The 25,627-nt window shown below is 62.5% G+C and overlaps 1 protein-coding gene across 1 annotated transcript in view; it reads left to right on the top strand.

Annotated features, from left to right (window-relative positions):
• The window catches only part of NPLOC4 (NPL4 homolog, ubiquitin recognition factor), a 34,666-nt gene that overhangs the window by 5,030 nt on the left and 4,009 nt on the right, over positions 1 to 25,627 (top strand). Inside the window, exons 3-14 of the mRNA XM_037157801.2 lie at positions 1,753 to 1,865; positions 4,509 to 4,685; positions 5,245 to 5,293; positions 5,975 to 6,069; positions 8,047 to 8,170; positions 9,063 to 9,242; positions 11,738 to 11,824; positions 13,750 to 13,821; positions 14,459 to 14,585; positions 17,280 to 17,440; positions 22,715 to 22,786; positions 25,326 to 25,421. Coding sequence (XP_037013696.2) covers positions 1,753 to 1,865; positions 4,509 to 4,685; positions 5,245 to 5,293; positions 5,975 to 6,069; positions 8,047 to 8,170; positions 9,063 to 9,242; positions 11,738 to 11,824; positions 13,750 to 13,821; positions 14,459 to 14,585; positions 17,280 to 17,440; positions 22,715 to 22,786; positions 25,326 to 25,421 — 1,353 coding nt within the window. The remainder of the gene's footprint in view (positions 1 to 1,752; positions 1,866 to 4,508; positions 4,686 to 5,244; positions 5,294 to 5,974; positions 6,070 to 8,046; positions 8,171 to 9,062; positions 9,243 to 11,737; positions 11,825 to 13,749; positions 13,822 to 14,458; positions 14,586 to 17,279; positions 17,441 to 22,714; positions 22,787 to 25,325; positions 25,422 to 25,627) is intronic.

Here is a 25,627-nt window from a genome sequence, read left to right as displayed (position 1 = left end):
CACTGTGCCCGCCCGCAGGACTGCCCGCCCTGCAGGCCTGGGCCTGCGTCCCCACTGATCAGTAACACCCGGCCCCCCAGTAATGGCCACCCTGTCGTTTCTCCGGGAGCCCCACTGCCCCAGCTCTCTCGTGTCAGGAGGCGCACACTCGTGTCCAGTAACCAGACACTCGGCTACGTGCGTGTGCCCCGTATGTGGGCCTGGAGATGGCCGTGCCGGCTGCAGCTCGGGGCCCTGGCCCCAGCCCTGGTGTGAGGTGTGCACTGCGCCCTGTGCGGACAGTGGTGTGTGTGACTGGTGACGCTAACGCACGCTGCCGGTGCCGCGCAGTCAGGACGTACTGGTTCCTGTCAGCCCGTCTGACGCTTGTCCCTGGAGTTCTGAGCCATCAGGCGACACCCCGGGCAGGTTCTTCTGGCCGTGCCCTCCCAGCACCCTGCCTGCCTGCCTGCCTCCGTTGCTCCCTCGAGACAGCCCATGAGCCACCGCAGGCCCTGCCCGCGCTTTCCCATGGGCGGGCCTGAGGCCTGTCTTCCTTGGCCTTGAGTGTGTGTGACGCAGCCCTTCTCCACCTGACACATGGGAACTGCTTTTATCCGTAAAGTGGAATGCGTGCCCAGAAATGCTTGAAAACTAGGGGCAGCCGAGTGACGAGGAAGCAGCACCCAGGTCACAGAGGGTGGTGCCAGTGCCGGGAGGCCCTCGGGCAGCGCCGACCCCCCCACCTTGTGCTGCGGTCTGGGCACGGGCTCCCGGAGCCTGGACGTCAGTTCCGGAGATGGAGTTGAGCTCCTGCTGTCTGTCGTCGCCTTCACTGACAAGCATCCAGAGCGCTTCATCGTGTACCGTGGGCCCGGCTGTGCTGCAGTGACCACAGCCTAGTGGCCTCGGGTGTGGGCAGGCAGGTTTTCAGGTGTCTGCTGCGCCCTAGTGAGGCTCTGCTGAGATTCCATTGAAAAGCCCAGTGCCTTTGTGTTGGGTCCCGATGGCTTCAAGTGCAGACCGTGTAGCGCTGTGCACAGTCATAGTGTGTGGCAGTGTGCCCCCCGCGTGTCCCCACCTCCCCCCAGAGTGGGGCTGCAGCGCGTGCGTGGGTGGGAAGTGGTGCCTGACACCCAGCAGTGTTTCACTTTCCCGCAGCGTGATCCTGGTGACAAGAGTCCTCGTTCTCGGGGACACTGCAGTGCTTGGTCTATGGAAAAGGCGTAGTTTTTGCAGAATCGGTGAAATGCCACATTGGTTAATTTCAGTTATATCTAAGCAGTTTCGGAGAAAAGTCAAATTAAAGCCATTATTTTTAGTCTTTAGTCCTAATTTTTTTCCACGTGGGAATACAGATTTTATGGTCTTAATTTTTGATGGTTTATTTTATAAATGCCACTTTTAGCTTTGAAAAAAAATCACGTAGTATCAAATATTCCTATAGTACATCTCATATAAAAACCTTGTTTTAAAGATAACTTCTTACACTTAGGATTTCAAAATGACAAGTTGACTCAGAGTTAGTGTCAGTTTATTCATTTTTTAAAAGGTTTTATTTATTTTTAAAGAGAAAGAGAAAGGGAGGGAGACTGAGAGGGAGAGGAAACTGGATCGGTTGCCTGTCATGTGCCCCCAGCTGGGAGCACGACCCAGGTGTGCACCCCGACTGGGAATCGAACCAGAGACCGCTGGCGACGCCCAGTCCACTGAGCCACACCAGTCACGGCCTGAATATTTTATTCAATCTCTGTTGTTTGGGGCTCGTTCCAGGTCGCAAAGGAGTTTGGCTTCCAGAACAACGGCTTCTCGGTTTACATCAATAGAAACAAGACTGGAGAGATAACCGCATCCTCCAACAAGTCCCTCAACCTGCTGAAAATCAAGTGAGTGCCCCTGGGGAGGACACAGGAGAGGGGACATGCCGACACCAGTCATCCACAGAGCCCACTCAACTCCAGTCTGCTTCCTCCTCATGCCATTCTTTTTTTAGAAATAGGTTTTATTTACTTTTAGATCGAGGGGGAGGGAGGAAGAGAGGGAGAGAAACATTCATGTGTGGTTGCCTCTCACGTACCCTACTGGGGACCTGGCCTGCAACCCAGGCCTACGCTCTGACTGGGAATTGGACCCTCAGCCTTTTGGTTTGTGAGCCGGCACTCAGTCCACTGAGCCACCCCAGCCAGCGCCTCCTCAGGCCACTCTTAATTCGTCCTCCCTGACCAGTGTGCAGGGGACTGCAGCTTTGCCAGGTGCTCAGCAGTCACAGGGACCCTGGTTGCCGTTGAGCCGGTTTGATGGATGTGCAGGACCCCGAGAGGCGTGTCGCTGGTCTCAGGCCGTGTGGGCAGCTGTGCTCTCAGCTGCTGCTCGGCAGGGCGTGGAGCCCTGTGCGGAGTCCGCCTTGGGACCCGCGGGGTCGGCAGGTAGCAGGGCCGCCTGCCCGCTGGTGGCCCATTGGCCACGTTGCAGTTCCTGCTGGTCAGACCACCTGGAGGGCCCTGGAGCTCATCGGTCTGGGCAGGAAGGCTCCCAGGGTGCACAGGCCTCTTGCTGCAGCCCACTACCCGCTTTGGTTGTGCGTGTGTTCCTGCTCTCAGGGCAGGGCCGAGTGGTGGCCGAGGCAGACCGGCCTGCGAAACCAGGCTCGTCTCCCACGTGGCTCCCTGCGGGGGCCAGCGGCCCCGCCTGCACTGTCTGGGCACCCTGCTCATGGCTCAGTGGGTGGGGCCCCTAGAGTGCGGCTGCCCGGCCCTGCTGCAGGTGCCGTGGCTGCCACTGGCCAAGTGCTGGGCCGGGCTGTGTGAGCCTGTAGGCAGTTGGAGCAGTAGGCAGTTGGGGCCCTTTGTGCGACCGTGTTTAGGAGCATAGAAGATTGCGCCTGCATTTCCAGTGGGATGAGGGTCCCTGTCCCTCCCAGCCTGTCTCTCCCAGCCTGTCCCTCCCAGCCTGTCCCTCCCAGCCTGGCCCTCCCAGCCTGGCCCTCCCAGCCTGGCAAGGGGTTTTGCCTCTGCAGATCCCTTCTCGTGAGCGTCCCGTGGGCTTGGGTCCTCGGTCCGCCACCCGCTGCTGTGCCCCTGGGTCTCACCGCTCTGTCTGCCAGGGCCGGCCCCGCCCTCCAGTGGTGGGCGCCTGGCTCCATGCAGTTTTGGGTGCGGAGCCTGCTCTGGGGGCTCAAGCCCTCGTCTGGTGGCCCCACCATGAGCCCCGTTCCAGGCCCCTGGGTGGGGCCCCAGAAGGCAGGTCCGAGCTGCGCTCCACCATTCGCCACTCTCGGCGCTCCTGTTGGAGTTGTGGGCTCCCGGGGCCTCCTCACTTTCTTTAGCGCTCAGTGGGGCACTTCAGAGAGCATTTGTGGAAGCTGACGTGGCAGCAGAGCTCGAGTCTCCAGTCCCTGCCACAGACGGAAGTCTCCGGTCGCAGTTGGGCGTTTTACCCAGAAAGATGGAAGGAAAAGGGGGGAACAGGTGCCCCGAGGGGTGGCGGCCCAGCCCCTGCGGCAGCCGCATGCGCTCCCCCGCGTTGCCCCTGCGAGTGGCTGGTTGTTGGAGAGTTTGGCTGTGAGTCACTTGGAGCCTCACGGAGGGGGAGGGGTCTGGTTACCTGGACGCTGGCAGAAAACCGAGCGCTGCGTTGGAGACGGCGCTCTGGCCGCCATCTGAAGGCAGCACTGGAGCGGCTTTGGAGACCAACTGACCCTCTGGTCCCACAGGGCCGGCGCCCCACAGAGGGAAACTGGGGCCGCCTGTCTCGGGGCCCTTCCTCCCAGGGCGTCCGCAGGGGGGCAGGCAGGGGCTGCAGTGGTGCGGCCCTCAGTGCGGAGCGTCACGCAGGCTGGCGGTCGGACGAGACCGTGTGTGGCTGGCTCTGTGGGGTGGTGTTGCGAAAAGCGTGTCTTTGGGAATCTCTTGTCCCACAGTGACATACGTGTACGTGTGGGGGGTGTACGGGGATACAGAGAACGACACGAAGGATGTGCTCTGGGCAGGCAGAACGCGGGGAGGTGACTGCGGGGGAACGAGGGAAAGTGTGAGCCGAGCAGAGAGCGGGAGGGAGGGAGCAGCTGCTTGCACACCCGGCCCTCGGCAGGCTGCTCTGCGGTCTGAGCAACGTGTTTGAACCGCCCGCCCACCGACGTGCAGAGTTTTCAGTGAACACAGACTGAGCTGACTGGATCGAAACAGTGTTTTCAGTCCGAGGCTGGGAATCGTGGATGTGGAGGGCCCGCGGCATCGCTCCGCACCGTCCTGTGTGAGGCCAGCCCCCGCCCCCCCCATCCTGTGCAGCCGGACCAGTGTGCAGGCGTGCGTCCCCGACAGTCAGGCCCGGCTGTGAGGGCCTGTCGGTCACGGGGACCCGGCTGCGGACCTGCGCAGCGCTGTGAGGCAGGGGTGGTGTGGGGCGGGGGTCCCGGATTCTGCGCAGTGGAGACCACGTTTCTCAGGCCCCCAGCGCGGCTCGCGTCTGCTGCGCAGACATCGTACACTCTCGCCGAGCGGGGGCTGCGGCTGACGTCCGTTGTTCCGCAGGCATGGGGATTTGCTGTTCCTGTTCCCCTCGAGCCTCGCCGGGCCCTCGTCGGAGATGGACACGTCCGCCCCGCTGCGGCTGAAGGCCCTCAGTGCTCCCAACGTGGTGGAGGACGAGATTGACCAGTACCTGAGCCGGCAGGACGGGAAGATTTACCGGAGCCGCGACCCGCAGCTGTGAGTGCGGGGCCCAGGCCTGGGCGGGACGCGTCCTCGAGGGGCCGGTCGCAGGGGGCTCTGATGGAGGCCTGGGCTCCCCTCTGGTTTGGATCCCAAGAGCGCGTGCCCCGTAGACTTGAAAGAAGGAGGCTCCTTAAACCAGGTCCTTACCTCCAGGTGCTCCTGGAGAGCCCTGACTGTGCGCAGGGAGCTTCAGAAAGTGACAGACGGGATGGGGGAGGGGTGGGAGTGTGACACCTGGCTGCCCACTTGGGCAAGGTGCTCGCCCGTCACCTCACGTGGGGACGGTGGAGCAGGACGGTGTGCGTGACTTTAGATCCACTCCCTTCCACTTGTGGGTGGCATCATTTTAAGGCCTAATACTCAGAAGTGACAGGTTGGATCTGCTGGTCGTTTTTTTTCTAACATCAGAGTTACCTGAGCCATTAGAAGCGTTGGCCACGTGCTGCCTGAACTCCCTTCAGTTAGTGCATGTGCAGGTCATGTGCGCCCGAGGCGGTGGCAGCAGAGCAGGCGTGCTGACCGGCGTGCTCCTCTCCGCCCCGTGTCTCCTCAGGTGCCGGCATGGCCCGCTGGGGAAGTGCGTGCACTGCGTCCCTCTGGAGGTGAGTCTGCAGGTACCCCCTGCCCCCACGGCCCCTGAAAGCTGGCCCCAGCGCCCCGCGCGGGCCATGATGGTCAGAAGAGCCCCTCTGGTTGTCACCCCAGACCCCGGACCCTGCACAGAGGCAGCCTTTGAGTGCGGCTGTGGCCTTCTGGGTGGGGTGTGAACGGCTCAGGCGTTTGTGTCTTGGTGATAAAGGGCCATGTTTGCTGAGGGCTCCCGGGACGGCTCTTTCAGGCTGGCACGGAGCTGGGTGTGGCGGTTCTGTGCTCACCACTGTCTTGATGTGCTTCGCCCTGGTCTGCTGCTGGTTTGGTGATGCTGAGAGTTACCATGGTAACGCTGACTGGTAACTGGCTAACGCCGACTTCGCGGCAGAAGGGCCGATCCGATTTCCTCCATGAGGGTCCACTGGCTTCATCTTATAACTTCCTTTTCCCACAAAGTGTTCCCAGTATTTACCGGACCCAGAGCCTTTTACGTTTAGGAGAGCTTCAGTTTCCATTTCCATCCTGGAAAGATACCCAGCATTCCTAGAAGAGGCTGGTTCTGGCCTGGAGTGGCAGTGAGAGCCCCCTGCCCCTCTGTCCTTGCTCCACGGGCCGGGCCTCCCTGTGCCTTGGGAGCGTGGCCCCCGCCTGGCGGCCTCCCCAGTGCGTGACCAGCCCCTGTGTTTCGGCAGCCGTTTGACGAGGACTACCTAAACCACCTCGAGCCGCCCGTGAAGCACATGTCCTTCCACGCCTACATCCGCAAGCTGACTGGAGGGGCCGACAAGTAAGTGGCCGAGCGCGGTTGGCACGCAGGAGTCTGTTCTGTGTGTGTGGCAGGTGTCACTGAAAGCCACTGAGCCTGTGAACAGGAAAAGTGAAGATCGGGGTCGGGGCCCAAAGCGCCTGAATTCACAGATTTGGTGACTGTTAAAAAGAAACCAGTGGGCGGAAGCTCTGGTTCCCGACTTTGCCCATGGCGCCCTGCTCAGAGCTGCCAGGCCTGTGCTGGCCGCAACGGGGGTCCCCAGGGACTCCCCGACCCCGTGTGAGGGCAGGTGAGACGAGGCTTGGTGGTGGCCCGTGTGTCTGTCCTTGACACTTTTCCTCTGATCTTTGGAAAGACAGGCTCCCCACGGTCCTGTCAGGCGGCCGCCACCAGCCGCTGGCCCAAAATCGAGTGGCTTGCCTGGAACCTGGAGTGGGGCAGCCTGGCCGACGTGGGGCAGCAGCGCACCCGTGGGCCGGCCTTCCCTGGAGAGCGGGCCGTGGCAGTGGCCAGAGACAGCACCCGTGGGCCTCCTTTTGATTTCGGTCAGACACGTGCCTGCGTGACCCCTTCTGCTGACTGCACGCTCACCGTGCCAGAGTGGCGGACCTCACCCCGTGACTCGGTGACTCCTGCTGGAGCGGCGAGAGGCGATGGCGGTCAAAGCTGCCTCAGCGGCCTCTTGTGAGGGGCGTGATCCAGTCCCGGTTTTCCGCTGACGGCCCGCTGACGGGCCGAAATGACTTTAGAAAACCTTAGACCAGGAGGGAAAAAATCACACCAGAAATTCATTCTTGCCTGTTGGTGGGATAAGCTGAGGAAGTTTCTGCACCAGGGGTGACTCCGTCCGCCTCTCTTCAGTCTGGGTTAAGGGCCATAGTCTCGGGGGAGGCACATTTGTGGCTGTCAGTGACGTGCGGACAGACGTGGCGGTCACAGCTCCCAGGTGCCATCGGAGGGGCGTGCTGCCAGCCCGTGCAGCTGCGATGGCACGTGTGGGCTGTCGTGCAAGCGGAGGGCTGGCCGCGGGTCCCGCCCACGTCTGCGGGGCGTGCACACTTCCACCCGCAGCCTCCTAACCACAGCTCTGCCCAGGCTGAAAGCAGAGTGAGGGCACCTTTGCTGCGTGTGCCGAGTCAGGCTCCCCGTGAGCGAGGGCTTCTCAGAGACACCGTAGCACGGGGCCCACAGCGGGAGTGTTGCTGGTGACCAGTGCTGTGTTCCCTGCAGGGGCACGGGTTAGCTCACAGGCGTTTATCAGGGGGTTTTAAGAATTTTTTAAGCCCTGGCTGGTGTAGCTCAGTGGATTGAGCATGGGCCTGCGAACCAGATGGTCAAGGTTCAATTCCCAGTCAGGGCAATGCCTGGGTTGCAGGCCAGTTCCAAGCAGGGGACTCACAAGAGGCAACCACACATTGATAATTCTCTCCTTCTCTCCCCCTCTAAAGATAAATGAATAAAGTCTTTAAAAAAAAAAGAAATTTTATTTTTTCTTAATTTGTCGATCTTTTTTCTTTGCGGTTTCTAGGTTTTTAAAAAGTTTTTAAGGTTCTATTTATTTACTTAGAGGGAAAGGAAGGGAGGGAGAGATGAGAGAAACATCAGGGTGTGGTTGCTTCTCGTGGGCCCCTTCCTGGGGACCTGGCCCCCAACCCAGGCCTGTGCCCTGACTGGGAGCTGAACCAGCGACCTTTTGCTTTGCGGGACAGCACCCAACCCACTGAGCCACAGCGGCCGGGGCTCGACAGTGTTCCTGGGGATCCTCACAGGTGTGAGTGGCCGGCAGTGAGGATCGGAGTGGCTTTTACGGGATGGCGGGCGGGTGCCGCTGTGGGCCGAGGTGCGGGACGGTCGGGGCCCCGTCAGGAGCCTCGTGCCCGTCCTCTCCCTGCCGCTCCTTCGTGCTGTGTCCAGAGCCGTGAGAGGTCCGCGTGTTTCCAGTTTCCTGCCAGGTGTCTCACCTCGTCACGTTTAATTAAGTTGCCTCTCGTTCAGGGGGAAGTTTGTTGCCCTGGAGAACATCAGTTGCAAGATTAAATCGGGGTGTGAGGGACACCTCCCGTGGCCCAATGGCATCTGCACCAAGTGCCAGCCCAGCGCCATCACGCTGAACAGACAGGTGAGCGCCCCTGTGGTGGGGACCGCAGGGCGGGCTGGTTTCCGTGGTGGAGAAGCGGCATCGCCTTGGGGAGGGGCCGCCGCTCATGGGGCACATGGTGTGCGGCGGTGGCGCACACTTCTGACCGGCGGATGGACCTGCTGAGGGTCCTACACTGAAGACAGGCTTTGCGAGACCTCCAGCTCCTGGCGCAGGGCGGGGCGTCAGCGTTCCGCTCCGCTGGCCTGTGCGCAGGCAGACTTCTCCTGGTGTCTGTCGGAAATGCTCAGTGTCTGTGGCTGTGCCGTCTGAGAAGCCGTGTCTCTGGACACTTGCGAAGCACTGCCCTGGGCCAGCCAGGGCACCTGTCCAGGCCAGGTTCGGAAGGGAGCTGGGCTGAAGGAGGAGGGAGAGAGCCGAGGAGGACGGCCCTCGTCTCTCTGGTCATTTCTTCTCCGAGGCCCGGCCCCCAGGGAGCTGCCAGGCCAGTGGCCCTGCGCCTGTGGCTGCGCCTCGGAGAGTCCACGGTCTCCTGGGCCATCAGGAGCCCTTCTTCCTTCTCCTTCCCTCCTTCCTTCCATCTCTTTCTCGTTCTCTTTCCTTTTAAGAACTGTTTTCCCTTCTAGAGCTTTCGAAAACCTCCGTTTTTGGCGGAATTTCAGTAAGATTAAGTTAATGTATTGAGGGACCCACCTGCACCCCGCCTGCCCCCAGACTCTGGGGGGGGGTCTCCCAGGCAGCGCGTGCTCTGCAGGCGTGTTTGTGTGAAGAGCCGGCGCCAGCTGTTTACCGCCCCCCCCCCCCGTGTGGCGGTTTAGTCAGCACCGCCCGCTGAACTCCGTGTGGGCACGCGTGCCGCTCTGACTCTGACAGCTGTGCTCACCCGGCCTGCCCGCCACTGTTGACTCTGCAGAAATACAGGCACGTGGACAACATCATGTTCGAGAACCACACGGTGGCCGACCGCTTCCTGGACTTCTGGAGGAAGACGGGGAACCAGCATTTCGGGTACTTGTATGGCCGCTACACGGAGCACAAGGACATTCCTCTGGGCATCAGGGCCGAGGTGGCCGCCATTTACGAGCCTCCCCAGGTGGGTCTGCCGCTGGGCGGTCTCTCCCTCCTCTGTCCTGCCGGTGCGCCCTTTCCGGTCCCAGCTGCGCCTGCTTTGTCCTTGCCCAGTCGGTCCATCTGTCTGTGCACACAGACACACACGCTAGCTCATTTTCTGAATTATGGAAGGAGTGAGATCATGGCCCCCAAATATCTCAGGGTGTTTCCAAAGAATAAGGATCTTCTCTCATGTGACCAGTTATCAACTCCAGCGAGTTGAACATTGATACCACCTTGTTCTCTAACCTGCCGTCAACTGCCCCCAAAGGGCCCTACATCACTCCTCTCTGTTCCGAGGACCTGTGTGCCCCCCATGCCTGTGTCAGTTCTCCCTGGAGTGGTGGGAGCAGAGGGTCACAGAGCCACCCGGGCCTCACACTGGGCCACACATGCAGCTTGGCCAGAGTGGGACCACCTCCCCGCAGGGCGCAGCATCTGTTACTGTGTATTTTTTTTAAGATTGCATTTACTTACTTTTAGAGAAGGGAGAAGAGGGAGAAAGAGAGGGAGAGAAACAGTGATATGTGAGAGGTACAGCAATCAGGTGCCTCTCACACGCCCCCAACTGGGGACCTGGCCTGTAACCCAGGCATGTGCCCTGACTGGGAATGGAACTGGCCACCCTTTGCTTCGCAGGCTGGCGTTGATCAGCTGAGCCACACCAGCTGGGCGTTTACTGTGTCTTAAGGTTACGTGGAAGGTCCTCTGTGTATGTTGATGCCATCAGCCGGTCACAGTTACGTGCACGCGCGTTACTTTCAGTGTCAGAGGCTCTGGTTTCATGCAGTGTGAGCACAGGAGCGCTGGGCGGTGGTGCGCGCTGCTTCGTGGTTTCCCGTGAGACATGGCGAAGAGTGAGGTGGACGGAGGGGAGGCCGGAGGGGTGATAGGGCACGGGGGCCGCTGACGGCTGAGCTAGGTACTGGGATGCAGGTGTTCCCGTGACGTTCTGTAGACTGCTACACGTGTGACATCTTCCCTGAAAACAATGTTCAGGAAGAGAGAATGCGTGTTTCTGAAGTCGACCCACAGACAAGGGGTTCATTCCCTTCTGTCCTCCTCCCTTCCTTTGCAGGTGGCGCCGCCTGCACACGTAGCTCCAGGGCGGACTCCCAAAGTCTGGTTTTTGAGGGCAGGCTGGCGCGCACACAGGTGCCGCTCCTGGCCTGCAGCTCTGAGGGTCTGCCCCGGACCTGGCACGCCTCTGCCCGCTGCGTGTGTTCTGAGCGCACCCGGACGGGCTGGCTCATAAGGGAACCAGGGCCTGGACCTGCAGGCTGCAGGCCACTGGCTGGCCTGTGGGTCTGTGGCTGCAGCACAGATGCCAGGGTCTCCCTGGCGGCTTGTGCAGATTCCGAGTGCAGCCTCACTCCGCCCGGTGTTGTTTGCCGAGAGCTGCAGAGGAGGGAAGCACTTAAAAGGGTCACTAGGGGGCAGCAGGGAGCCCACCAGGCAGAGCAGCTCTGGGCGGCTGATGGGGAGGCTCCCGTGCAGGCGCTGGGCGCTGAAGTTCAGTGTGCAGGGCCGGTGGCCAAGAGCTCCGCCCTCCGTTGAGTGGGAAGGAGCAGAAAATCGGCCCAGGCAGCCCTGGTGCCCAGAGTGCTCACAGCATCACCAGAGCCCCAGTCGGCTCCTGAAACCTCCAGCTTATTAGAAGTCGGAGCTCATGCTGCCGCCTGCTGCGAAACAAGACCCTCAGGCTCGTCCTGAGGCGGCATCGAGCCCCAGCTGGGCCACACCATCAGGAGCCAGACCTGCCGTGCTTTCTCGGGAATGGGACTTGTTCACAAGGGCAGACCCTACCTCGCCTCCATGTCCCACTTCGGGGGCGCGGCCCTGCGCTCCTCTGAGTGACCGTGGCTGCCGCTGCAGCGAGCGCCGCCCACTGCAGGCCCCTGCGGTCCGCGGTCTGAGGCTGCCTGTGAGCCAGCCAGACCCGAGCCCACCACCACCGAGCACTCTGCTGCCGCCTGCCAGCAGGGTGCCGAGTCAGGACGCCTCCGCGGGCTGCGCAGGTCTGTCTCTGCCTCTCTGAGGACCTTGCCTGGGAAGCTCCCCCTGTCCCCGCACGGCCTTCCCTGAGGTGTTTCCTGGGAACGAATGTCACCACCCAGCGCTGCTCCCGCCTCAGCTCTCCCAGCCTGGCGAGAGGGAGGCTACCTGGGTGTGCCGGGGAACGCCCTCCGTCCCCCTCGGGGGGGCCCTCACTTCAGACGCCGCGCAGAGCACCCTCCTCTGTCCCTGGCGCCCACCCTGGCTGTGGAGCTGTGACGTCGCATCTCTGTGCTCCTTGTGGTGACCGGAAGCCGCCCGAGAAAGATGAATCTGAGCAGCTTGGGTTTCTGCTGCTGCCCCGTTCCTGCTCGGGGACCCTGTGCTCCCTCGAGGCGCTGGGGCCGGACAGGGTACGGCGGTGGGGGCCGTGCACCGACCTGGGCCCCCTCTCTAAGTCTGTCTCCCTGTTGCGGTCCGCAGATTGGAACACAGAACAGCTTGGAGCTGCTCGAAGACCCAAAAGCCGAGGTGGTGGATGAAATCGCTGCCAAACTCGGCCTGAGAAAGGTACGGCCCTCGGCAGGGCCTGGGTTCTGCGTGGGGACGTCCAGGTGGGGCCGTGGCCAGGGCCCCCCCCCCCGCCCTGGACTGAGGGCCCAGCTGCCTGTGGTCAGGTGCAGGCCGGCAGCTCTGCAGCCTTGTTTGTGTCTTTGGTTGCCGGTAGCTTTTATGTTTTTCATTTTTCCTCTCTTAAAGATTTTACTTATTTTTGGAGGGGAAGGGGAGAAAGGAAGAGAAGCATCAGCATATGGTTGCCTCTCATGCGGCCCCTGCAGGGGACCTGGCTCACAATCCAGGCATGTGCCCTGACTGGGGATTGAACCTACGACCCTTTGGTTTACTGGCTGCACTCAATCCACTGAGCCACACCAGCCAGGGCTATGTTTTCCTCATTTAAAGTAAAATGAGAACATTTCCCTGGGCATGAAATACACGGTCCCAGTGCAGGGCCCATTACACTTAAGTCTGCCAGCCGCGCTGAGTGGGGACGGCTTTGAGCCGAGGAGGGGACAGCACAGCGAGAGCCTGTCTTCTGCCCGGGGGCCGCAGGGCCAGGCTGTCCTGCCACCCGCGGCGGCACACCCTTTGGCGTGCGCTGCTCCCTCGTGGGCCTTCGCCGCCTCCAGCCTGGCCTGTGTGGGGTCCACGTTCTGCCTGCGCCTCAGAGCAGGGGTTTCAACCCCTTGGGTGGTCGCTGAATCCCTGGCTCCTAGTGAGGGTCCAGCACACTGGCCCCCGGTGTTGTGGGCAGTGAGAAGTCGGGGGAGGGCTGCGGTTGCCTCCGTCCTTGGCCAGCTGTCCCGGAGCTTTCACGGTGGGCCTCCCCTGCCTGCTGAACGGGGAGCTTGGACGTGTCTTACGTGTTCAGCATCGGGCGCCGTGTGAGCTTTCCCTGGCACTTCCCGAACTGCGTAGACTGGGAAGTGCGTCCCTTCCCGACAGTGGGTAGCGGCTGGAGACGTGTGCTCCAACCGGGGTCAGCGCGCTGCTCCACTGTCGCCGTCCCCGTCACAGGAAAGAGGTCCTACTGGGTCTGGTGGTGTTGGCCTGTTCATTGAGGTTGCACATCTGTTGAAGCTCCGGGAGCTTCTCTTGGCACGGTCTGTGCCGTGCGTGTGCAGACGCCCAGCGTGCAGCCGCTGTGGCCCTGAGAGAGGGTCGAGGTTGCCCAGAGGCCTTCTCCACACCAGCCGCGTCTCTCCCTGGAGGACTTTGCTTCTCCTCCGCTTGGTGCTGAGCTTCGTCTGTCCTTTCGTCTTGTTTTCTGCGTTGCCAGCCTCCTTGTGTTTCTCACTCATCTGGGCATTTCCAGGGACAGTGTGGGCATCCAGACTTGTCCGACCCCCGACCGCTTCTCCGGGAGACGGAGTGGATGTGCCGGGGTTCCGGCCCCACTCAGGAGGGAGCCGAGAGCAGGGCCTCCTTTAGGAAGGCTGGGAGGCTCGTGGGCGTGGGGGATGGGGCCCGGGGCCACAGAGCACACAGACTGCCACTGCCACTGCCGCAGGACACTTCGGGGAGGCCGTCCTGCCCCGAGCCGGGGGGCCGCCTGAGGGTGCCCTGGTGTCGGGCATCCCACACCCCGTGCCCTCTGGCTTTTCCCTCAGCTGCGCGGGCCCGTGAGTGCTTCCTCTCGGCCGTGCAGGCCGTCACGGGTGTCCCGCTCCCACTCTTGGCTGCAGGGTCCTGCCCCCGGCGCCGGGCGTGGGCTTGGCCGACACTTCCGTGAGCTCTGCACATCTGTCCTCCTGGCCGACCCGGCAGCACCAGGGGTGGGGGGGGTCCCTGTGAGCTGCGCTGCATGCGGCGGCCGGCTGTGTCCTGGCCACTCGGGGAGCGTCTGAGGAGGGTCCGCAGCTCTCTGGACAGAGGCCAGGATGCGCCACCTGTTCCGGGGAGAGGCTCAGAAGGTGTTTTCCTTTGTTGTGCAGGTTGGCTGGATATTCACAGACCTGGTCTCAGAGGACACCCGGAAGGGTACAGTCCGGTACAGTCGGAACAAGGTGAGGGGCAGGCGGCACGCTCGCCTGCGGCCAGTTCTGGAGTCGGCTTCAGGAGCAGGTCATTGCCAGCATTTGTCCAGGGTCCTTGATAAATCAGGCCTGGGTCTGCTGACCCTGTCTTGGAGAGCGAAGCCCCCCTGACCTATGCAGACCGGGGTTTTGGAGGACCGCTCTGGGGTGGACGGCGGCGGGCTTCTGGCCTTGCTAGTTGCTTGCAGGATTTTTATTGTAGTGCATTTATTGGGGTAATACTAGTTAGTAAAATTGTACAGGTTTCTTTAGATTTTTTTTACTTATTTAGTTTTAGAGGAGAAGAGAGGGAGAAAGAGGGGAGGAGAAACTGTGTGGTTGCCTCTCACACGCCCCCTACTGGGGACCTGGCCCGAAACCCAGGCATGTTCCCTGACTGGGAATCAAACCAGCAACCCTTTGGTTCACAGGCTGGCTCTCAGTCCACTGAGCCACACCAGCCAGGGCAGGCCATCTGTTCGTTACATCGCAAGCCAAGTGTCCTTCGTGAGGCTTACACTGGGGTCACAGAGGCCAGGAGTTGTCAGCCGTGGCTTCACCCTGGTCTCGGACGTCTTGTTGTCGAGTCCTTCGCGTCCTCTGAGGAAGCACTGAACTCTCTCCCCAGGACACCTACTTCCTGAGCGCAGAGGAGTGCATCACCGCGGGCGCCTTCCAGAACAAGCACCCCAATGTCTGCCGGCTCTCTCCCGACGGCCACTTCGGGTCCAAGTTCGTCACCGCAGTGGCTACAGGTGCAGCCAGGCCGTCGTGTTGCGGGTGTTCCTGGCGGCTCGTGTTCTCTGCTCCCCTTTCAGCCGCTGTCCGTCGCCGACTGAGCGAGTGGGCCCGCGGGACGGGGGCTGCTCCTTCCGGTTTGTGGTCACCTCCTTCACGTGTTGGCCCCGCTCAGGGAACGGCTGGACCCGGCCTCCGCACAGCCCCCCTCCCATCCACTCTCGCTCCAGGGCCAGGCCCCCGGGCCGGCCTGCACTCGGGACCACCTCCGCCCTTCCCAGTAGCTGGCCTCGGCCAGCGCTGCGGGGCAGAGGCATTCGCTGGCTTTGTTGCTGGCTCATTTTTGACATCGTGCATGGAAGTGCCATTGAGGACATCATCTCCCTGAAGTTTTCTGGGGCGACCCTGTGCAGTTGCACGTGCACCGGGTGTGTGGTGATGAGAGACCGGTGTGCGAAGCGGTGACTCCAGTCCTGCCTCGCGTGCTTGAGCGGCCGCCCTAGGCAAAGCTGGCAGGGACCGCGCAGTTTACAGGGGGTGGGGACTTGGCACCTGGAGGGCCAGCGCAGGCGAACGCAGTCCGGTCGGTTTCTGCGGCACGAACACTCCCTCCGTCCTGTGCAGACCTGGCGTCTCCTCTCGGGGCGCTGACTGTCCGGGTCGCGCTTGGTGGCCAGCCTTCCCCTAGCTCTGTAGGGAGTGGCACCGCCCCCGACCCACCCTCTCAGTTTCAAACACCAGTGTACAAACGGGGGCGTACAAGTAACTAGACCCCCAGGGGCCTGTGCCAGTGCTGGGGGCCGCGAAGCAGCGCCTGCTCCGCTCCCCGAGGATGGGCGCCTTTGTCCCCGGAGGGGCTTCTGGGCTCAGGAGCTGGGGCAGGACCTCTCCCGGGTCTGCACGCACCGCTCGAGTCGGTCTTTGTGCCACGTGTCATTGGGTCCGGTGTCTCAGGGCGGGTGGCGGTTTCGGTCGGGATTTGGGGAGGCCTGTTTCGCAGCTCAGAGTCCTTCCCAGAGGGCGTCCTGGGCTGGGCTGTGGTGATAGGGACCCTCGGGGCAGCGGCCTCAAGGCCAAGACCAGGTGCCAGGAAGGGAGCAGAGACGGTGCAGCCACGCGGTCCGGAATCTGTCCCAGCCAGCAGGGTCTTTGTGCCCCAGGCCACCTCACCCCTCCGCCGCGTCCGGGTGTGTCTGCTGGTCCTCCCACCTGTGTGTGAGGCCGGGCCCCTTCTTTCTGGAACAGCGTGTGACTCACTCCACCTGCAGAGACGGCGCTCGCCGCTGTTCTGCCGGCACTCGTGGTCCTGAGAAGGGAAGCAGCGCTGTCGCTGACGGGGACACGAGGTGGAGGCTGTGAGGAGACATGACGGGCAGCGCGTCCCAGCCCGTCTGTGCTCTGGCTGCCGCCTGACCAGGGCCGCGCAGTGGACGGGCCAGAGCTGCCGACTGAGGGGACGGGCTGACCGCCTCCCGTGACGGCCTCCTGAGACGCTCGTGACCCTGTGCAGCCCTGTGCGCGGCAGCCCAACCCCCAGTCCCCGCAGCGGTGCCCTCCGAGTGTTCGCCGTGGAGGGCAGCTGCACCTGCTGTGTGGCTGCACCGGAGCGACAGTGTGGACGTCCTCACCGGGCAGGGCCGTGGGCAGGAGTGTGGGGCCGTCCGAGGCCCTGTGGCTGCGGGGTGGCTGTGGTGTGGGCCCTCCTGACCCTGCGAGGCGGCCTCGGCTTCGACTCCAGCTGCTGACCCTTTGCCGCCCCGCCGAGTGGCCAGGGGCTGCTCTCCGCACCTCCAGAGTGCTCCCTGCCCCCCTGGGGCGGCCTGGCCCTTCGGGGGACTGACCCAATGGGCCGCTGGCATGTTTTTAGAATTGTAGCTGGTTTCAAGCTTGGGACCACCTTGTAGCTTCAGCTACTGGGCTCCTTTGTTGAGAGTTTGGAAACTACACATTGTGAAGTTTTTCCCTGTGAAACGTTTGAGAGTCAGACAGGTGGAATTGGGGCTCCCTCATCTGTAACTTACTCTGTTTTTGTCAAAGAAACTGAAATAGAGATGGTGACGGGCAAGTTCCCTAAAGCCATAAAATGCTGTGGTGGGAGTAGGGCCGGGCCCTGGGAGTGCATGTGTGTGGTGGTGGGCGCCGGCCACCAGCACGCTCTCCTGGGGTCTCTCTGCCCACGGGGCGCCCACGCAGCGACTCTGCAGTCAGCCGTGTCTCTCGTCCCAGCCCCCCTGGAGCGGTCGTGGACGGGTTCGGAGGGGCATGGAGGGGGCCGGGCGTGTGGTGAAAGCCCTGCCCTGGGCGGAGCCTGTGGCCCCTGACTGTGGCGGCCACGCAGGTCTCTACGGAGACTTGAGCACTGCCGTCATTCTCACTGAGGGCGGCTCCTGTCCCACCCTCCCCCTCCTCACCAGTCTCCACTGTCTCCAGACCAGTCCCTCCCACTCACTTGGTCACTGAAAACCCAGAGCCTGAGTCCCCAACGCTGATCAGCGTCAGGCAGGGGTTGCAGAACGGTCACCGGTCTCGCTTCTCCGTTCAGCAGGACCGTGGCCTCGGTGGCTGAGGTGCTGCAGCTGCGCCTCATCCTGCTCAAGCCACTCGCAGCGCTGCCATCGAGCAGGCCTGAGCTCCGGGCCGCAGCCGTCACCTGCAAGGGGGGCAGGGCAGGGCAGGGCCTCCGCGGTGCTCACGGCGTCTCTCTCTTGCAGGCGGTCCGGACAACCAGGTGCACTTCGAAGGCTACCAGGTGTCCAGCCAGTGCATGGCGCTGGTCCGGGACGAGTGCCTGCTGCCCTGCAAGGACGCCCCCGAGCTCGGCTACGCCAAGGAGTCCAGCAGCGAGCAGTACGTGCCCGATGTGTTTTATAAGGTAACAGCACAGCGGTGCGGAGGCTTCGAGTGGACAGAGGACGGTGTGCACGCCGGCCGGCCTGGGCCTTGTGGTGCGGGGGCCTTCTGGCCACGTGGGCCCCTCTCCGGTCGGCCTTAGGCGTCTGGGGTCCAGCTTGAGGGCACAGGCGTCCCATCGCAGGTCGGAGCTCGGTGGGTCCTGTACGTAGGGCCAGGTGGGGACACCGCTCCCAACCACTGCGGCACAGACCGCTCCGGTCTCTGGGCCTGAGGCGGTGTGTGTGCGGTCAGTGGCCAGGCCATCCCGAGGGCGCCCCGGTGTCAGTGGACAGTTCAGACACGTGCCTGTCCGTTCTGGCCTTCGTTTTGTGGACGAGCTGTAGAAACTGTTGGGAGACGCCGTCTGGGCTGAGCAGGCTCTGTGCCTCCTGGCAGGACCAGCGGCTCCGCCCCATCCTCCCTGCTCACGACAGAGGTGCCTGCCTGCGCCCCCCGGCTTGTCTGCCACGGGTCCTCGTCTTTCTCGGCACAGGGCGGATTCCCCGTGTCTGAACAGCATCTGGTCTGCACTTCTCAAGGCCCTTTGTGCTGTGGGAGGACTTGTGGGTGGAGGTGGCTCCACACCACCCAGCTCACAGTTCCCACTGGAAGTTCCTTGGTCCGCAGTGCGGCTCTGCCGGGCGCCTGGCCTGTGCTCCCTGGACCCAGAGTGTTGGTGCTTGGACGGCGATGAGCCTGGGGCTCAGACGCTTGTGTCCTGGGTCAGGCTTGTCGAGCCACCTGGTCGGTGGGGCGCTGGCACCGTCTTTGGGTCGTCGTGTTCGCCTGCCGTCCTGAAATGGCTGCAGGCCCTGTGGCTGCGGCACCAGAGCCCTGCACGTGGGGGCCGGCAGCTGCACAGCTGCCAGCCCGCCTGTGGGCACAGCTCTGCTTCCCCTGCGGGGAGGGGCTGGTGCCGAGGGAGCACAGCCGCCAGCACGGCCTGGGCAGGGCTCCGGGGTGTCCACCGGGCCGCCCAGATGCCCCCGGGGGGCGTCTCCGATTTCGAGGTCGGCTGATGAGCAGCCTTTGTTAGGTCTACACTGGCCCTTGTCACGCAGGGTCGGTCCTGGCACTTTGCGTTTCTGAGCGTTATAAATGGCACCTGTTTGTGTTGCAAACTCTTGCTTTTTGAAACTTTGCCGTCACTCATTCCTCTTACTTATTTTTTCAGTCCTTAGCAGAGGATGTGTTCGTTGATTTTACTTATTTAATTTTTTAAAAGTTCCACTTACTGTCCTTTAGAGAAAGGGGAAGGGATGGAGAAAGAAAGAGAGAAACATCAGTCTGTTGCCTCTCAGATGCCCCAACCAGGGATCAAACGGGCAGCGTTTTGGTGAGCGGGGTGACGCTCTAGCCCACAGGGCCCCCTGGCCGGGGCACGCGCCCCCGAGCGTCTCGTGCGTGCTCCCCCAGCCTTCCGCACAGACGGCACCCTCCCACCCCAACCAGCGGAGCCCCTCGAGCTGGCCCGGCGGCCCCCGCAGCGTCCAGGGTGCGGCCGTCTCAGCCTGCCCTCCGTGCGCTCAGGGCATTGTTACTGAGTTTGCTGTGTGTGTGCGTGCCGCCCTCGATCAGGTTGGAAATTGCTTTTTCTCTCCATGTCTGGCTGTGAGTTGCTTGTGCATTGCCGTGGAACCTGTGTAACTTCCTCGGTCGCGCTGCTGTCCCTCTCAGTGGCCTGCCTGCCTGTTAGCGAGAGCCGCGCCCGACACGCTCCTGGGCAGCTCGTCGACCGGGTGGCTTGGCCACAGGGAAGCCGGCCTGACTTCAGTGCACGAAGTGCACCTAGTCTGACCTGCACTCGGACGCGGGGCCCGCTGTCCCCATGGGGTTCTCAGAGGTGACGACGCCACGGGCAGTCCAGTGTCGGGCGGTAGGTGGCAGCGCACTGGCGGTGGGCTGTTGACCACCCGGTGTGTGTTTGAGAACCGTTTAAAGGTGCAGTGTGAGATGCATGGTGTTGGGTGGAAAACGCGTCTGGGTGCTCGCTTTTAAGTGTGTTTGAGGACACGTGCCTCTGCCCCTGCAGGCATGTCCTGTCCAGCAGGGTGGCGCTGCCAGGCTGGGTGCGTCACGCAGCCGGTGAGACAGGGCCACGGGCGCCTTTTGTGCCACTGGGGACGCCTGTGTGTGCAGTGTGAGAAGCGCAGTGCAGGTTCCCTGCGCACGTTTGGGCTGCAGGCGTGGGCTGTGCCCTTCACACCACACATGTGACCCCCAGCACTGAGGCCCACGTGACCTGTGTCCCTGCAGTCCCTGCAGCCCAGTGTGAAGGGGACAGATTTCATGGTGAGCACTGTTTGTGCCCAGCACAGCGCCCTCTTTTTTTTTTTCCTTTTTTAAAAACCGTGTTTACTTACTCATTTTTGAGAGAGGGTAAGGACGGGAGAGAAACTGACTGGCTGCCTCATGTGAGCCCATCTGGGGGCCTGCCTGCCCCCAAGGCAGCCGCGCTGACCAGAATCAAACCGGCAACCTCCTGCGTTGCAGGCCTCGAGGGCCAAGGCCCTTCCTCCGTCTCTGCTGTGTCCCTGCAGTCGCTGTCGCCGTCGCCCAGGACGAGTGAGCGTGTCCGCCACACGTGTGGCCCGGTCCTCGTGCATCTTGTCTTCCGCTGCCGGCCCCTCCGGCTGTTTCTGGGACTTGCGAGGACGTCCTGCAGCCGCCCTGGCTGGGGCGGGCAAGGGTACAGCCTGCAGTCCTGACGTGGACCCTGATTGTGGCTGTAGGGCGTGGGGTCCCACAGTGTTGGAGGGACATGCGCCTCAGTGGGGCTCCAGACACGGAGTGCGCACCCTGGAGGCTGAGCCAAGAGTGGGTGAGCCGTGGGCATCGCGTGGTGGCCTGGGCCTCGGTGGACAGTTCGCATCCAGGCCGTGCGGGTTCCAGGAGGAGCCGGGGGACCTGGCTGCAGCAGACGACTCGGGAAGAGTGGGCTGTGGTGGAGGCTGGCAGTGGCAGTGCTGGTGAGGGTGGTGAGGTCAAGGTGGCTCCCCACACCCACACGGTGCCCCCGGGGCAGGCGTGGGGCCGGGAGGGACCGGCTCCCACCGCTCTCTGCCCTCCGGCTGTGGAGCCCAGGCGCCCGACTCCTCCAGCCGGGGCCCCGGCGGTCCTGTGCTCCTCAAGGGGTCTGGCCCGGTCGGCGCTGGTTCTGTTCTCTGACGAGACACTTCTGCAGGCGCTCTGGGTCTCGTCATCCTGACTGTCCCCAAACGGGATTCTTCGTGAAGCTGAGCTGAGACCTTCCTCTCCATTTGTCCTTGAGGTTGAAGATCATGCTGCTCATGTCACCGGTCACCCTCCTTGTCACACACGTCCTTAAACAGAAAAGCCACACGGAGTTTCATTCGCTTTCACCGGAACAGCACGGTGCCCCCCTCCAGGGGTGTTGGTCGCTGTCCTGGCGCCAGGCCACGTGCCTCCGCCATCTCAGTGCTGGAGCTGCTGTCCCCAACGTGGCCCAGAGCCAGGCGAGAGGCAGTGGGGGCCTCAGCTTCTGGCTTCCCAGCGCCTTCCTCCGGGTGGGGGTAAAACTGCTGGCACTTTGGCAGCTGCCAAACTGAGAGCTGAGATGCCTCCCTCCCAGTGCACTGCACCTGACATTTGCTGATGCCTTTAGGAAGCGACTGCCTTTTCAACCGGCGGGTAGGGTTCAGGATTGGCCGGCGGGACTGTGGGAGGGAGGCCTGGGGGGAGGTGGACGGCTCTGATTTCTCCCCCAGGGAAGGGAGGGGTTTGCAGCACTGTGGTCTTGAGGGGCAGAGAGGTGCAGTCGGCCAGTTAAACGTGAGAGAGAGTAGCTAGGTCGACACAGAGAGGGGGAATTTCATGAGAACCCTCCCTGGAGGGAAGGCTTAAAGTGAACAGGTGCTGGGAAGTGTTTCTGCGTATCGGAGTTTAATTAGCTCTGAAGATGAATTCCAGATGGGCAAATCGTGTGGGTTGTTGCAGGTTATCTCTTGTAGGGGTGGACGTGTATTTTTGGAAATGGTGATTCGGTTTGATTGGGTTTGATTCCTGCCTCCTGCAGTGTCTCCTCCATGGGGACACTGCCACTCCCAGGGCCCAGCACCCGCTTGGCAGGCTCCTGCCTCCGGCTGCTCCTGCAAAGCCAGGGAGCCGCGGAAAGCTGGGCCTGGCCACACTGCTGCCAGGCAGGGGCAGGAGTCCGCCCCAGAACAGTGCCGCCCCGGCAGCTTCCCAGGAAGCAGACTGCCTGCCAGTGTGGTTTCCAGGACGGTGTCCTTGGAGGGGCAGGCACTCCCGTGGGGACTGCTGGTGAGGTGACTGGCCAGCTTCTGGGAGGTAGGCAGACGCGTCCTCGTCGGCAGTTCTGTGGGGTGAACAGGGAGGGTAGGGAAAGTGTGGACAGACTGAGATGTGCTGCAGCCGGAAGTGTCCGTCTCCACCCCAGAGGGGCCAGGCCTGGCAGGGCAGGGCTTGGTCTGGCCTAGGGGAGCTCTGCACCCAGAGGCGCGGCTGCGTGGGGGTGCGGTGCGTCCCCCTGCTTGGCACCCGTTCGGGGAGAGCTTTGATGAACAGAGGCCTTTATGGGAGACCCCGTGATTGGAAATTATGGATGGACGATTTATGTATGGCTCTGTGAGTGATTTATGTGCTGTTAAGTGATGATTTAGATAGAAAATATGACCCCCTCCTGCAGAATCTTTAATGAAAAGCATTGGTTCTTATGACTTTTTCTAGAGCTCTATGTGAATGCGGCATGTTTGACGTAAATCAGATCTAATTGTCATTTTATGATTAATGAACATATGCTGGCCGTTTTTCCCCATAATTAAACTTTATGTTCCGTGCGTCTGACAAAGCAAAACAAGTTCGGGCCTTGATGGATCGGTGGTGGGCGCCGTGTCTGTCAGTGTGTGTGTGCTCGTGCGTGTGTGTGTGTGTGTGTGTGTGCGCGCGCGCGCGCACGTGTGCTGGTTTCGGTGGCGTGCGAGCACCAAGTTTCCGTAAGTCAGGTTTTCAGAGGTGTCAGGTCGTTAAGAACTAGCCTTCAGACCTGAGCCCGAGAGCTTGTGGAGGTGGGGTGGCCCCGGGGAGGCTTCCTGCCAGTCCCGCGGGGGCGCACGTCACAAAGAAACGACAGGGACGTCACAAAAAAAGGCGAGTTTCCCCTCCTCTTCACGCACCTCCGGTGGGTGACGTGCGAGGGGAGGTGAGCACGGGGAGGACGCCGTCCCTGGTCAGCAGCCCCCGCCACGTCGCTCACCCCCGTTTCCCGTTTCAGGACATAGACAAGTTCGGCAACGAGATCACCCAGCTGGCCCGCCCGCTGCCCGTGGAGTATCTGATCATAGATGTGAGTGTGCGCCGGCCCCACGGGGCTCCCCGCGGGGGCGGGTGGTGGCTGCCCAGCCCCTGCCTGTGCAGGACAGGCACCCAGGGGGTTGGGGTTGTCACACTCCTGGCGTCCCTGAACAGCTCCCAGTTTTAAGGGGTTTTTTCCCCCTTAAAAACAACGTAGGGTTAACTTCTCTCAAACTCAAGTACAACAAAGGGCCATCTACCAGTTCATGAGTGGCGTGTGCCAGCACTGCCCTGGTCACAGCTGCTGCCCCTGCCGGGCTCCTGGTGCGCCCTCAGCCTGCATTGGTCCCTGAGGGCTGCGGCCGTTGCTCTGCCCTTGAGTGAGTGGCACATGGTTCCCTGGGGGACTCGAGGAGCCAAGCAGGCCCCTGGCTCCAGTGTGTCTTCCAGGGCCTCCCCTCCTGTCTGGAGGCCAGCTCTGGTCACAGAGATGTGGCCCCAGACTGGGCAGCGACTGCTGTAGGAGGAGAGCCGGCAGCTTGAGGCCGCTCAGTCTCAGCCCAGAGTGCACGGGAGTGGCACGTACCCCACGTGCCGTCTGCCGGGACGCGTCCAGGCTGCGCTGGCCGCGCGGTGGCTGGCGCTGCAGGGCTGTGCGGCAGGTCTGCATTCAGAGCAGTGGGTCCCCAGGAGCCAAGCCCGCCGGCGTGGCAGCTGGTCGACGGCTCCCGAGAACGTATTGATTGCCCGGGCCGCAGAGGCATCTGCTTTCTAGACGCCTGGGGTGTGATGAAGATGCGAGCGCACCGATAGGGCAGACACTTAGAGGCCTCGGCAGGAGCTGAAGCCGGCCTTCCAGGCCCCTCTCTCCCGAGGCCTCCCACCCTCTCCTTTTACAAAGGAGCTGAGTCCCCGCCTCGCTGCCTTGTTTTGGTTGCAGGGGGTTGACATGAGGACGTAGGTCCTGGGGGATCCCTGCTGTCTGTTCCACTGGAAGAAGCTTCGTGGTCCCTGAGAGCAGGCGGAGGGCTGTGCTCAGCTCTCTGCCCAGCCCCAGGTCCACAGGCTCACAGGCCCACAGCCGAGCCGGGGCTGTCCGCCGTCCTTCAGTCTTGTGGCCGGGCAGCTGTTTTTGGCAGGGGCAGGGATGAGGTGCGTCCTCCCCAGCTTCTGTGGAGGTTTCGTGGAGGTGCCCGGGTGTCAGATGGTCGACCCTGTGCTGGCGGGGAGAAGGCTTACGCACAGGACGAGGTACTTGGTGCCTGGTGCCCCTCCCCGCCATCCCAGACTGGGACTGAGCCCTCCGGGGCCGTCACGGGTCTGACAGGCCCTGCTCCGGACCCCACGTGAACTCTCTAGGGGGGAGGGTCTCGCTGAGCTGGGCCACACTTGCCTCCCTGTGGGTGGGACCGAGCCCTCCACAGGCTTTGTCCCGGCGGACGGTGTGGACAGCCCTGCCACTGTCTTACGCACCGAGACAGCAGCTGAGGCCAGTCCCCGTGTGTGCGGCCAGTCTGAGGGCTTCCGTGTCTTGAGTGTTTAGTCCTTCGTGCAGCCTCGGGGTGCAGGTGCCTGGGTGTCTTCACCTCGCAGGTGAGCAGGGAGGCCTGGGCGCTGTGGCATCATGATGGAGGCCACATGGCCGGGGCCGGCGCTGGGCCCGTGCCCTGTGCCACAAGGCCACATGGTGTGGTCAGTGGGGTGGGGTCACAGCTGGTCGCCGCCCTTGCTGGTGGGGAACTCAGCATGACAGCATCCCCATTTTTGAGATGCAGCCCCAGGGACCCAGGAGAGCTGCCCCAGTGTCCGCCGCTGCCCCTCATGCTGTGTGGCCGCCCAGAGGGACCATGTGTTCGTCTCGGTGCTCCTGATTGGGGGGGGGGCGGCGGCAGGTTTCTGCCAGGAGGAGGAGAAATCACGTCGCTTCCCACACACTGAGCACAGGCCATGCGGTCGCTGTGGGTCCCACATCAGGTTTCACGTGCCCCGTGTTGTTGCCACAGTCTGTTGCTCCAGACCCAGGCTCTTGACTCCAGGTGAGTTTTGGGGGACGCGGGGACCTGCGCCCGCATCTCAGAGGCCTTGCTTCCCCTTCCACCCTGACTCCGTGGAGCGGGGCCTGGGAGCCCCAAGGGCGTTGGGAAGCTCCAGGAGGCCACTGTGCTCTCAGCCCCTCTGGCGGACCCGCCCGTGCTCTGTGGACCCAGAGATGGGAGCAGGCGTCCCCTGAGACGCCGCCTCATGCCTGCGGGCTGTGCCTGTGGCTCACCCTCAGGCTCGTCCGTGACCGGCCACATGGGCAGCTGGGGGGGGGGACGGGGCTCGTCCCCCTGAAGCTGCCCCCTGGGCCGACACAGCAGGGCTCCTTGAGCCGTCTGTTGCAGAGGCTGGCAGACAGCAGCTGCCCGTGTGTGGCGCGAGCTTGGAGACTGTGGAGTGGCTTTTCTGTCGGCTTCCCAGAGTCAGAGTCAGGATTTGTGTTTCCGGTGGTGGCAGCGATACCACTTGGCTGCCGTGACTCAGGCTGCGGGAGAGATTGGCCCCGCCCCTGCTCTGCGGCTGACGCGTCCGGTCCGTCCTTTGTTCCTCAGATCACTACCACCTTCCCCAAGGACCCCGTCCACACGTTTTCTACTTCGCAAAGCCCGTTCCCTATCGAGAACCGGGACGTGCTGGGTGAGACACAGGTAAGCGCTCTGCCCTCGGGCGTGTCGGCCTGGTGCCGGCACTGCTCCGTGTCCTGTTCTGTTCTGTGACAGTCCAGTGGGCCTGGCCTTTGACTCTGTTGGTCGCCGTGAGCCCCTGTTCCGGCTAGGTGACGGATCGCAACCAGGGCAAATCCCACCAGTCCTCCAGCTGTGGGTCTGCAAAGAGGACCATTCCTTTTTTTTTT

This window comes from Artibeus jamaicensis, unplaced genomic scaffold, assembly GCF_021234435.1.
Source record: "Artibeus jamaicensis isolate MK-2021 breed Jamaican fruit bat unplaced genomic scaffold, CSHL_Jam_final contig_2259, whole genome shotgun sequence".
In the NCBI taxonomy this organism is placed as follows: Eukaryota; Metazoa; Chordata; class Mammalia; order Chiroptera; family Phyllostomidae; genus Artibeus; species Artibeus jamaicensis.
Note: the sequence above shows the minus strand (reverse complement) of the source record. Positions and strands in the feature narration are given on the sequence as shown.